This window comes from Diceros bicornis, chromosome 19 (assembly GCF_020826845.1).
Source record: "Diceros bicornis minor isolate mBicDic1 chromosome 19, mDicBic1.mat.cur, whole genome shotgun sequence".
In the NCBI taxonomy this organism is placed as follows: Eukaryota; Metazoa; Chordata; class Mammalia; order Perissodactyla; family Rhinocerotidae; genus Diceros; species Diceros bicornis.
In genome coordinates, this window is record NC_080758.1 from 15,749,393 (window position 1) to 15,763,090 (window position 13,698).

Sequence of the window (13,698 nt, forward strand, 5' to 3'; positions counted from 1 at the left end):
GAGTTGTAGTCTTTCAAGCAGGTCTCTTCATTTCACAATTCCTCTTCAGACAACAGGGAGTTTGCACCAGATGGTAGAAGCTCCCTACAAGCTCTGACATTCTCTCCTACTCTCAAAGCAATACAACCTTGACAAACTCTATCTGCAAACTTTACTATCAGCCTCCTTCCTCCCCCATACCCCACTCTGTGGCAACATATTTACTCTTCAGCCCTAGTCAAAGAATATGAGTGACCCAAAGAGAAAAGGGAGCAGGATGGGAGGAAAGTGTGGGAGAGGGAGAAAGGAACACAGAGACCATGGGAGACCCACAGAAAAAGAAAGACGTGGACACAGAGAGGCACAGAGAAACAAAGAGATACCAAGAGATCAATAGAGACTCATTATCAGAGACAAACAAAAGGGTGTGCAGATAAAATGGAAAGTGAATGGAGAACGAAGACACTCCACAACTCTCAAAGTTACCAAGAAGAGGACCCCTCATGGTGACATTTACTCTTAAGGTAGCCTAGAAAGTGAGACAAACTTTGCCCACTCCCCCTGGTTGACCAGAGGGCCCAGCCCAACCCTGAGGGCTGAGGATCAGAAGCCATCCAGTAAGAGACCCTTCCCCAGGGCTGTAGGCTGTAGATGCCAGCTAGTCACATTGGTGCTCTCAGGAACTTGGCGTTCCCAGCAGGAAAGGGGGTGGCTGGCTTGACTCCAGTTCTCACATCCAAGATACTACTGAAGGAATAGGCTGGACAAAGGCAAACAGACATTTTCATGTTCTGGAACCACCAGACAGGCCAGCTTTTATTCAGAATGGAGTCTTCTGGACTTTTGAGAATCCTGGTGATATCCATCCTTCTAGTGAATGTCCAAGGACCTGGTCTGAGTGACTGGCTCTTTCCCAGTAAGTATTGGGGCCTCAACCCTTGCCCTGGAGAGAGGGAAGATTGCTGAGAGGAAGGAACTGTTCCTCAGACTTGAGTTGCTTACCACCATCTTAGCCCTGGTCCCAGGTTGGGAGAAGAGGGAAATATTTGGAATATTTCTTCCTATTTCTCTCTCTGTGGAAGATTCCTTCCATGAATGCAAGAATCCAGACCGTACTTTCAGCCCTGTTGAAGTGGAGGGTCTGTCTGGAAGAGGGGGGAGTCACAGGATCTAGCATTTATGGGAGAGTCTATAGGAATCTGGGAAGCCTAAGGGACCTTCCCTTCACCCTACAGCAAAAACAGCCCCCTTTCTTGAGACATCATCCGTATCAACTCCAGATTCTTTCAAATGTAGTTCTATAAAGTGTCCCTGCATCTCCAGGGGTTCCTTAACTTTGGGATAAAGGACAGTATCCAGAAGTTCCTTTGAACTTAAGACCCTAATACTCCATGACTCTATAGTAATAATGATAACTGCTGCCATTTGCTGAACATTCAGAAAGTAGAGATTCAAAGAGAGGGACTTAAAAAGAGTCAGACTTGGTGAGTCCAAATTCTAGTTCCACCACGTAGTAGCCATGTAACCTTGGGCAAGGTACTTTAAACTCCACATGCCTCAGTTTGCTCAACTGCAAAATGGCGATATTAGTAGAACTTACCTCATAGAGCTGTTTTATGAGGATTAAATGAAATAATTTAAAATGCTTAGAAGAGTGCTTGGCTTATGGTAAATACTTATAAATGTTAGTTACTATCACTGTGCACTAGTTACATGATTATAGCTTTCCACACTTTGTCTCATTTCTTCTTTACAACTCTATAAGGCTAAAACAGTTTTACAAACGAGGAAATCAAGGTTCAGAGAGGGTAAGTGGTAAATTAAGAGTTAGAATTTAAAAACCCGGCTGTCTGATGCCAGGGGAAGTGATATTAATCACCGCATAATAGCGCCCCCCAGAGGAACTCCCAAACACTGACTCCTCAATCAGGTCAAAATGACCTGATTAGTTTAGACTAGTGGCTTTCAACGGATGATTTTGCCTTCCAGGGGACATTTGCAATATCTGGAGACAGTTTTGGTTGTGAGTGCTACTGGCATCTAGTGGGTAGAGGCCAGGGATGCAGCTAAATGTCCTACAGTGCACAGGACAGCCCTCCCCCTCCCATCAAATGATTATCTGGCCCAAATGTCACTAGTGCCAAGGTTGAGAAATCCTGCCTTAGTGGGGATGGGGCTAGAGGGTGGGATGAGGGATGAGGTAAGAAGGTAGAGAGTGAAAGTGGTCAGGAGGGAGGGTAGTGTAGGCAGTGCTGGGAAATACATGAGAGCACCCAGAGGAAAAAGACTCCTGGCGATGAGCAAAGTGAAAGCAAACTTCCCTAGCTCCCCAGAATTGCCTTGGGTCTGGAGAAGAGTGGGCACTGTGCCCTCCAACACTCACGGTTGTAAGCCTATCCCTTCCCTAGGGAGATGCCCCAGGATCCGAGAGAAATGTGAATTCAAAGAAAGGGATGAATGTACGAAGGACAGTCAATGCCTGGACAACAAGAAGTGTTGCGTCTTCAGCTGTGGGAAAAAATGTTTAGACCTCCAACAAGGTAATATTTAGAGCCTCAGAATAACCAGCCTTCTACCTATGCCCTCACCTTCAGCCCACCTGGGCTGGATTGTCCTTAGTTTGCTAAGGGCTAGTCTCTGAGAAAGATTGCTGGGCTTGGGAGACCTAGAATTTAGATTTATCACTGCCCCTAAGATGATATATGGCATTAGGTAATATCTTCACCTTCTCTGGGCCTTGTTTTCCCCAAATAAAAGATGGGTGCAGGGGTGGGATTGAACTGGATAGTCTCTTGGCTGCTTTTCTTTATTTCTTTTATTCTTTTACTCTTATGGTTTTCTGAGTCCCCAGATGGCCCTTGTTGGCTTACCATATACCAACATTGTTGCTGCAAATGGTAACTAAGCGATTCATGTTTCCCAGATTTTTGCTCCAGAGTGACCACCTCTCTGCCTATACAGATCCAACTTAGCACTAGGAAACCTCCCTTGACCACTCCAGACCAGAGGGTTTTTCCTTTGCTGCTGCAATCTTAATGCCGTGCCCATCCCCCCGGGCTCCAAAAAGACTATCAAAGATTCTTCATTCATTCATTTAACAAACCTTTATCATATGTCTCTGAGACTCATCATAGGATTTGACCAGTGTGGTCAGGGAAGCGGAGGAAGGCTTCCCTGAGAAAGCAAACCTGAAGTTGAGTTCAGAAGGATGGGTAGTAAATTTAGGCAAAAAGTGGTTGGAAGGGCTTTCCAGGCACAGGGAATAGCATGTACAAGGCTCAATGGTGGCACCTAGGAAGGCCAGAGAGCAAGAGTGAGCATGAGCATGGTACAAGGGAAGAAGATCCTAGTAGGTAGAGTCTGGCGAGCTAGAGTCTCAGCTTGATCCTAAGAGCAATGGAAATCCATTGGAGTGGATGGCGACAGGATCAGATTTTTAACATGCCTATGGAGGAGGAACAGAGTGTCTTACAGGACTTCGAGATGACAGAAAATGGTAGCTTGGGCTAGATAGATGGCTGGGGATGCAGAAGAGTGGAATGTGTTTGAAACTCATTTAAGAAGTAAAATAAACAGAACTTGACAATGGAGCAGAGTGGGCAGGCAGGAGGGTGGTAAGTTGTTCATTTGCCTGCAGGTGAGGTATGACTGAATCCAGACTTCCCAAGTTCAAATCTTAGCTTCCGGTTTCATCAGCCTATTTATCTTGGGCAATTAGCACTATCCTTCACTGTGCCTCAGTTTCCTCAGACCAACGTTGAAGGTTATTTGGAGGATCAAATAAGCTGATGGACACGATGTGCTTAGAGACATGTCTGGCATATAATAGCCACGTGATACACGTTAACTTAACGTATTTTTCATTCTTGACTGGGAGCTCCCAAATAGCAGAGGCCATGCCTTTTCTTTGTCTCTTAAAGCATCTAGCATACAGCAGGCGCTCAATGAATGACTAACTCAATTCAGGTCAGGATGCATTTTGTTTTACCCTCAACCTTCTGTAAAATCCTATACTGTGCCAGACCACTTGCTAGGAATGGGATTCCAAGATGAAATCAGACACAATTCCTGCTCATCAGAAGCTCACGGATGAGACTAAAGATGTAAACAAGTAATAAACATGCACACAAGATTCAGAAGCATGGTAGAAAAATGCAGGATCGATTTAGGCACCTGTGATGGTGTGGGATGTAGAGTGGAGTCAGAGACACCACAGAGGAGTTGATGTCTGAAAAAGGTTTTGAACAGAGAATAAGAGTGTCACTAATGAACAACAGTGGGGTGGGCAGAGGGAACATGGAGTGAAAGGTGTGGAGGTCTGGGATAGCACAGTGTGTTGAAGATGACGGGAGCATGTAGCTCAGAAGTGTACTGTGGTAGGAGAGGAGGCCAGAGCCACAAGCCGGAGCCAGATCATGAAGGACCTGTGGGTCATGGGAAGACCGTCATGAAGTCAATGTTTTAGCTGTGGAATGATATGATTAGCTTCATTTCCGATCCATCAGGTCCTTCTCTGTGGTGGGCAGCATGAAGGATTGATTGGAGGGGCCAGGGACAGAGGCAGGAAGGTCAATTCGAGGCTATCTCAACAGCCCAGGCATGAGACACTGAGGCTCAAATTAAAGAGAGTGGCAGAGAGGTGAGCGAGGAGGAGGTAAAAGTCAACAGGACTTAAATGTTTAGCTGTGGGGATTTACCCTCATGGAACTCATAGTTTAGTTCAGACTGATATTAGTTTGCTAAGGCTGCTGTGACAAAGTACCACAAACTGGATGCCTTCAACAGCAGAAATGTATTGTCCCAGAGTTCCGCAGGCTGGCAGTCCAAGATCAAGGTGTTGGCAGGGTTGCTTCTTTCTCAGGTTGGGAGGGAGAACCTGTTCCATGCTTCTTGCCTAACTTCTGGTGATTTGTTGGCAATCTTTGGCATTTCTTGACTTATAGATCTCTGCCTTCATCTTCACATGGTATTCTGTGTGTGTGTGTGTATGTGTGTGTGTTTACCTTTTTTATAAGGATACCAGTCATATTAGATTAGGGATGCACGCTACTCCAGTATGACTCATCTTAACTAATTACATCTGCCACAACTCTATTTCCAAATAGGGTCACATTCCAAGGTACTGAGGGTTAGGACTTCAACATATAAATGAGATGGGGGGAGACGCATTGCAACGCATAACAGGACTGAAGCTAACTGCAGAGAGAAAAGAAGCTAGATTACTGGAAAAACTAGCCCCTGCCTTCCCCTCATGAACTTACCCTGTACTTATGATCCCATATTCTCTTTTCTTGGCAGAGTAAGTGGCTTATAGTTTATAATTTTCAAGGCACTTCCATATCTTCTATCCATTCAGGATATATTTATTGAGCAGCTATTCTCTGCCAGGCACTGTGCTAGAAGCTGCACATTCAGATACAATCAAGGAGCTCACAATTAGAGGGCCATGAGTGTGCTCTTACTTGCACATCAGGACAGTCCCGTGCCACAAGCAGGGTGGGATTTTGCACTCCCATTTTAAGAAGAGGAAGTTAAGGACAGGACAGGTAGCATGGGTTGATGTGCACACACTGAATTAGGAGCAGAGCCTTGAAACCAGTCTCCTCACTCTCAGGGGAGACAATGAGACCGGTGACCAGAAAGGAAGGGGGAGACTAATATTCTCCGGGGGTGCAGACATCCAAACAGCTCCACCCTGGGGTCTCTCTGAAAATGTGCACAATACATCAATGGAGCTGGGCTCCTGAGGCGTGATAAGGTGCAAGGAGCCTGTTCGGTTTCATCTATGGTGGTTGCCGATGCGGGGGCAGGGGAGGCGGAAGGGGGCAGTAACAGTTGCTTCTTTTCAGGGTGGGCACTCTATCTTCTCGATTCTGGGGTCTCCCTGCAGACATATGCAATATGGCAAAAGAACCTGGCCCCTGCATGGGTTTTTTCCGTCGTTGGTGGTATGATAAGAAAAATAACACCTGCTCCAGCTTCATATATGGTGGCTGCCAAGGAAACAATAACAACTTCCAAACCAAGGCCATGTGCCAGAATATCTGCCCCAAAAAACGTGAGTCCCAGGGGCCCCAGTATCCCATTTTTGTCAGCACCACACTGGGAGGTCTGGGTGTTGGCTGGTCCATTCCAGGATGGCTACATCCTTGGCAGACTAGGTGCTGATAGAACCAGCTCCCATCAGGAGGTAAGAATGTGCCTTGCAGAGGGTTGGACAATGGCTTTCTGGGAATTGAGATTGGGAAGGAATGTGGTCATGACTCAAAGGTGACATGCATGAGGGGTGGAGGGAGGATGCAGACGTGGTAAAATCTCAGAGACCAACTTCAGAGAGGTCACAGGACATCCAGCCTAGCGCTGGACTTGTTGAGCAACTAGCCCTTCCAGGCCATTAATTTTCTCATCACAACTCTTCGCCAGCAATCCACTCCCATCCACATCCCAATTTTTTCCTTTAAAGAGATTTATAGCTTCCCAAAGCAAACCCACTTCCTTTTAATCTCCTGTGAAAAGATGTACAAACATAACTTCAAGACTAGTTCCAAAGATAACCTGAGCCTGTGATGCTCAGCTGGTCCTGTCCTACATTCTCAACAGGCTTCATTCCCTGAATGCATAAGGATACACCGGAACAACTACCAGGATTTGGATCATGAGCCAAGGCTCTGTCCGTGTGCCCGAGCAACGTTCCAAGTTGGCTTCCCCTGTTCCACTCTCAGCGGTCCAAGGCCTTACCTCTTCCCAAGACTGAACTCTGGGATCCACCTCCCCCTTCCTCCATCTCAGCCTCTTTTCAGACATAATATCCTTCTGTTTTGATCCCATCTCTATGCCTCCTTCTTTTATGTACAACTTCCCCTGTTTTTACCTGTGTAGCTCCCAATTTTTCCCAATAAAGTATCTATTTAGTCCTGTACCTCTGAGGCTGAGTAGTTCACATCTGTTGGCACATTACACTCTGCAGAGATTAAAGGGACGTTGAGGCTTCTGGTGATACCATTAAAGGGAGTGAAGACAATCAGAGCTTTGAGAGTTGAGAGTTCCAGGGACATAGTTATCCTCTGTTTCTTCAAAAAATTGTAAGACCGTTTAAGACAAGAGCCCATGGGCATTGCCTTGGTTTGGAACCCCCCGAAACCGGTCCTAGGACAAGGGCATGAGTGAAAGTGGTTTATTTGGGAGATCTCCCAAGAAGCACAAGGTGGGGAGTGGGGTAAGTGGTAAGGGAAGTTAATTATGAGCTGGTTACCACTGTGGGAAACTGCAGCTTAATCCCACTGGGGACCTTGTGAAACATGGCTTCAAATTTTCTTCATCCGTCTCCAGGGATGGGGAAGCTGAGGTGTTTATCCACTGACTCCCACCCCCTACTGGATGCTGGGGAGTATTAAATCCCTAGCTCTTCCAGACTGTTCCACATGCAAGCTAAGCAAGCTCCCAGGAAGCCAGAGAAAACCCCCAGCAGGGAAGTAGAGACTGATGCTTGAAGTGGGAAGATATCAACGCGCACTGAATACTAATCAGCCATAAAAAGGAATGAAGGACTAATACATGACACACTGTGGATGGACCTCTAAAACATTATGCTAAGTGAAAGAAAGCAGACATGAAAGATCATATACTGTATGATTCCATTTATGGAGAAATATCTAGAATAGGTAAATCCCTAGAGATAGAAAGTAGATTAGTGGCGGCCAGGGGCTAGAGTAGGCTGGGAGAAATAGAGAATGACTGCTAATGGGTATGGGGTTTTCTTTTAGAGTGATGAAAATGTTTTGGAACTAATAAAGGTGGTGGTTACACAGTGTTGTGGTGGTACTGAAGATCCACTGAACTATTCACTTAAAAATGGTGAATTTTATATGATGTGAATTCCACCTCAATTTTTAAAAATGGATAGAAAAAAAAATGTGCACTGGAACTGTCTCCTGCAGCTGCAGGTGAAATCAGAGGTAAGCTGAGGGTATGGCCTACTGATGCGTCAAGGCTTAAAATGGAAAGTTCAGTGGAACAATCTTCAGGCCCCACTGCTGCAGCTGGTTCTGAGGTCATAACTGACATGTATAGTTTCCCTCCTACATCACCTATTCCAAATTGTGCCTGATGAGAGAAGCTCTCCATTAGCTCTCAAGTTCTCTCCTGCTTTCAAAGCACCATGACCTAGACAGATGCTCTCTGAAGATTTGGTACCACCTGGAATCAACCTGTCTCCTCCTGCACGTGCTACTCATGGCTATAGCTTTACTCTTTGACAATGGGTGGCCCAAAGAGGAGAAGGACAGAAGGAAATGAAGGGTAGGGAAGAAAGAGACCCAGACAGAAGGAGACTCACAGAAAAAGACAGGCACACAGTAAAATAAAGAGGTACAGAGAGAAGAAAAATAAACAGTGTGAGAAAAATAAGCAGACAGAAAAATAGACATGTCAGGAGGAGTAAGATTGGAAAGACAGAAGAGCACTGGGTACTCCTGTCCTCCAAACTCCCCCAGGAAAATGGAAGACCCTGGAATTGAACACCCCCTTCTGTTAAGGGAGTCTAGAAGCCCCAGACAAGCTTTGACCCTCTCCCTGGTTGACCAGAGAGCCAGAGAGCCTCAGCGAGCTGAGGATCAGGAGCCGCCTATCAAGAGCCCCTTCCCGCAGGGTTGGTGTTGTGAGTGCCAGCTAGTCCCACTGATGGTCTCAGGAACTTGGTGTTCCCCAGCGCAGGGAGTGTGGCTGGCTTGTCTCCAGTATGTGTGGCTCCTGGAGTGTTAGGCTCTGCCAGGGCAGCCAAAGTTCAGAAGCAGGAGCTGCTGAGGAGCGGTTCCTAGTTTTGGTGCCACCAGCCAGGCCAGTCCTTCTTAAAATGGGGCTCTTGGGACTTCTGCCAATCCTGGTGCCATTCATCCTCCTGGGGGGTGTCCAGGAACCTGGACTGGTTGAGGGATTCTTTCAAAGTAAGTACTGGGGACTCAGTCCTCCCAGGGGAGAAATGGAGCATGGCTGGGAGGAAGGAACAAGGAATTCTACAGATGAGGAATGTTTTCCTCCCCCTCAGCCTGGGATCCTGAGTGGGAGAGAGGGGAGATATTTAGAGTCACTCTTTCAGCCCCTTTCCTCCCGGGAAGATGCCCTTGGTGAATGCAGGCACCTGAGTCTGTGGTAGCTGACTCCCCCCCCCATCATTCTGAGAGGAAGTCTTCCTGGAAGTGCCTGGACCTGGAGCTCATGAAACGGACTAAGGGAACTGGGAAGCTTAAGGGCCTTTCCCACAAGAAAGGCCACTCCCCCTAGCACTACCTTTGTTGGCTTCCAAGTCTTCCTGTTGCAGCCCCCAAAAGTCTTCCCCACCCACCCCCACAAGGGATCCTTGCCTTTGGGGTAAAGAATGGTGTCTGGAAGTCCTTCGGAATGCTGAGATGTGAAGACCTCCATAATTAGCAGCTAAAATATACTGAGCACTCAGACAACAGTGGAGCCACACATTGCACGTTCAAATCTTGGCTCTACTCCTTAGTAGCTGTGTGACCGTGGGCAAGTTCACATAACCTCCCTGTCCTTCAGATTCCTCTGTCTATAAAATGTGAATATTGATAAGACTTACCTATAGAGATGTAATGAGGATTAAAAAGAAAAGGACAAGTGTGCAGTCAGCACTTCATCAATATGAGTTATTGTTATTATGCCCCAGGTGGCTTGACAATGGCTTTACAAGCTTTGTCACACTAATCCTCAAAACAACCCTATAGGCAAAGAGAGAATCAAGGTTCAGAGATGGTGCCTCCCATACAAGGGTTGCACAGAATTCAAAAGCCAAGCCATCTGACTCCAGAAATGGAGATCTCAGTCACTGAGAGCTACAGCCACCCCCCCCCCCAGAAGGGAACATCCAAATACAGGAAGGCCAAGTGTCCAGAATAGTCCTGGGGCAGAGTGTCCTTCTTCCTGAAACCTTATGGGGGGGTGCAGGTTGGGGTAGGGCTGGGTTTAGGGATTAGATGGAGAGTTGTTATGGGGTTGGGGATGGGGGCAGCTGTGTGAAAATCCTGAGCACCCTGAAGGTCACTACCTTCTGGGAACAGTGATGTGAAAACAAGCTTCCCTAACTCTGTGGTGGTGCCCTGGGCTTAGGATGGGAGGGCTGTATTCTCTTCAAGGTCTCTTCTTCTCCTCCCTCAGGGATATGTCCCAGAATCAGAGTAAAATGTGAAATTGATGAAATGAACCAATGTGCGAAGAGCAGAGATTGCCCAGAGAAGATGAAGTGTTGCAGATTCAACTGTGGAAAGAAATGTGTAGACGTCAGCCAAGGTAACTCAAAAATCCCCTGACCTATCAAATGCCCTCCCCCCGCTTTCTGCCCTTCTGCACTGGCATTGCCGGCCCTCTCCCCTGGTTCACTGACGGCTGGTCTCTGACCAAGAGTTGGGTGCATCTTCTACTTGACACAGATTCTATCAGTGCTGGACTGGGGTGGGTATTGGGAGACATGGGTTTTATTTCATTTCTGCCCTTACTTGGGTATGTGAAATGGGTAACATAACTTTTATTTTCTATGGGCCTTAGTTTCACCATCTGTAAGAAAGATGAGGGTGTTGGACCACATGGTCTCTTGGCTACTCTTCTGTGATTCTCTGAGATGCCGAGTAGCCACTGAAGTCTCATCAAATGCCAACATGGTGGCAGGTGATATGTTAGCTATAAAAGACAGGTATACAATGTGTATTTCCTGGTTTTTTCCAGGCCTCTCTGTCTATATAAATCCAGGAGGCCTTCTCTAGCCACCTTTGACCTCCTATACTCTTTCCTCTTATTTGCCCATATCATTGTTCTAAAAAAGACCATCAAGGACTATTCACCCATTTATTCATTCAACAAGTATTTACTCATGTGCCTGACACCTGTGATGGGCTCCACTTGCTCAGTGTATCCAGGGAGGACAGGAAAAGTATTCCTGGGAAAGGAATCCATGATTTAAGATCTGAAAGATGGGTAGTAGGTAGGCAAAAATTGAGAGGAAGAGCTTTCCAGGCACAGGTAATAGCCTGTGCAAGGGCCCTGTGTGAGAAGAGAGCATGCTCAGGCCTAGAAAGGCCAGAGAACAGAGAGTGAGAATGAGCACGGTAAGAGATGAGAAAGACAAAGCTGGACTAGGTAGAGAAGGTTCTGGTAATGCAGGGCCTTGCCAGCTAGATTAAGGGATCTGGTCTTGGTCTTAAATGTAACAGACTATCTCCATTCAAATCCCTTATCATCCATGTGACCTTAAGGAAGTTACTTAGCCTCTCTGAGCCTCAGTTTCCTCTGCAAAATGAGGACAATAAGGGGACCTACCTCAGAAGATTATGTGTCAATATATGTCAGGTGCTAAGAACAGTGCCTGACAATTTCATAAATGCTATCATTATTGTGCTTCAGAGTATGAGCTTCTAAAAAACTCTCTTTGTACCTCATAGACTGTGCAAAAAACAGTTGCTCAATAAATGCTCCTTGAAGTTCAATATATGTTTGATTTTTTATTGTGAGCATTCCTGAAGCTTGTGCTCAGTGCTGAATCATCTGCTAGGAACTGGTATACCAAGATGACCAAAGGCACAAACCTCACATTCTCGGGGAGGAGTCAGAAAATATGAACAAATAATTACACAGAAGTAATAAATGTGTGTGCAAAATTGAGAGGCAATTAAAAAAAAAGCAAGGAGTGAAGAATGGAGCCAGGAAAGACATCAGGAAAAGAGGAGTCTGATGTCTGGGAAGGGTTTTGAAGAATGAGCAGGAATGTACCCAGTGAGCAAGACAGGGATGGACATTCCAGGCATGTGCAAAGGCATGGAGATGTGTTAGGGCATGATATCTTTAGAGCATTCATGCCTGCATTTGCACATGCCTGGAATGTTCTCTAGGGAGGCAGGCACCCGAACAGCTCTCCTCCACAATCTCCCCACAGACATATGCAGTATGCCACAGAAAACTGGCCCCTGCATGGCCTACCTTCCACGCTGGTGGTATGATAAGAAAACTGAGAAGTGCTACAAATTCATCTATGGTGGTTGCCTAGGGAATAATAACAACTTCCAATCTGAAGCTATCTGCCAGGTCATCTGCCAAAGAAAATGTAAGTCTCAGGGATCCCAGTCTCCCAAGCTCACCTGGGCCATACAGGAGGGCTTGGGTGTTGGCTGGCCCATTCCAGGCCTGGGGCTGACAGAACCAGGCCAATCAGGTGGTAAGAATGCACCTCGCAGAGGGTAAGTAAAGGATGTTTTGGGAAAGAGCAGGTAGGAAGTAGGAGTCAAAGTTGGCAAATATGAGATGAACAGGGGTTACAGAGAGAGGAAGCAGAGGTGGTGGAGTGTCCAAGATCAAGTCAGAAGAAGGCCCAGTCGGGCTGGCCCGGTGGCACAAGCGGTTAAGTGCACACGCTCTGCTTTGGCGGCCCGGGGTTCGCAGGCCCAGATCCCAGGCGTGCACCGAGGCCCCGCTTGTCAAGCCATGCTGTGGCGGCATCCCATATAAAGCAGAGGAAGATGGGCACGGGTGTTAGCTCAGGGCCAATCTTCCTTAACAAAAAAAGAGGAGGATTGGCATCGGATGTTAGCTCAGGGCTAACTAATCTTCCTCAGAAGAAAAAAAAAAGAAGAAGAAGAAGGCCTAGTGAACCAGTCCAGTGCTGGGCACCATGCTCCACCAATCCCCCCAGGCCTTTCCTTCTCACCAAACCTCATCACCAATTCTCTTCCTTTTCCTTTTGAAGGTGATGATAGCCAGGACAACCACGTGCTTTATTGACCAAAGGGGATGCCATTAATTATTACTTTGGGACAAGAGGCATAAACTGGGACTCCACTGGAAAAATCAGAATACATGATCACTCTATGAGCCCCAAAAGTCACTCCACTTCTGTTTTCTCTTCCTGTGAAGAGATGTAAAAACTATCCCATCTCCTTTTTCCCATTAACTGCAAGATTTTGTTCCTAAGGTGAGCAGCGCCCAAGCATCTTACCCTTTTCTATCCTGCTATCTCACAGACTCAGCTCCCTGGCTGGGATAAAGAGAACTGGAACAACCTCCAGGATTTGGCTTATAATCCAGGGCTCTCTCCGTGTGTGCCTGACCAAGGCTCCATATTGACTTCCACTGGCCAAATCTCAACTGCCAAGACGTTGGCTGTTTCAAAAGCTGAATCCCAGGATTTTCTGACTCCCTTTCCTCCAGCTCAGCTTCTTTTCAACATAATGCCCTTCGCCCTTTGACCCCTTCTCAATGTGTTACTTTACCTCTTTAACTTTCAGGGCCCCAATTTATCCTTTGGAAGCCTCCAGTTTCCCCTAATAAAGTGTTCTGTGAGGTCTGATATCTCTGAGGCTGAATAATTCACATCTGCTCCCTCTCTGCAGTTTTTGGAGAACAAGAAGTCATTGGCTCTTCCAATGACACCAAAAGATGGAGAAAGGGGTATGAAAATCCTGCAAATTGAGAACTCTGGTGACGTTGTTGCCCTGGTAAAATTGTCATAAGATGCTTAAGAATGGAACCAGAGCAGATCTAGGTTTTGCATGGTCTAAAGCTTATAAAGTTAGAGGGTTCCTTTAAAAAATGAATACAAATTAAATTAAAAAGTGAATATTATTTCAAATGAGAAAAGAATTGCAACCAATTGCAAATTTAGAAAGCTAACAAATACCACAAATTGCACAAAACCCATATAAATTAATTATTAATTAAATTTTACAT

General features: G+C 46.3%; 1 protein-coding gene across 1 annotated transcript; it reads left to right on the top strand.

Moving 5' to 3' along the window:
* The first annotated feature begins 804 nt into the window (after positions 1-804).
* LOC131418787 (eppin-like) lies at positions 805-13,441 on the top strand. The gene is made up of 5 exons (XM_058563419.1): positions 805-895; positions 2,388-2,519; positions 5,870-6,037; positions 10,144-10,275; positions 13,362-13,441. The coding sequence occupies exons 1-5, from the start codon at positions 805-807 to the stop codon at positions 13,439-13,441; spliced, it is 603 nt and encodes a 200-aa protein (XP_058419402.1).
* The last annotated feature ends 257 nt before the right edge of the window (positions 13,442-13,698 follow it).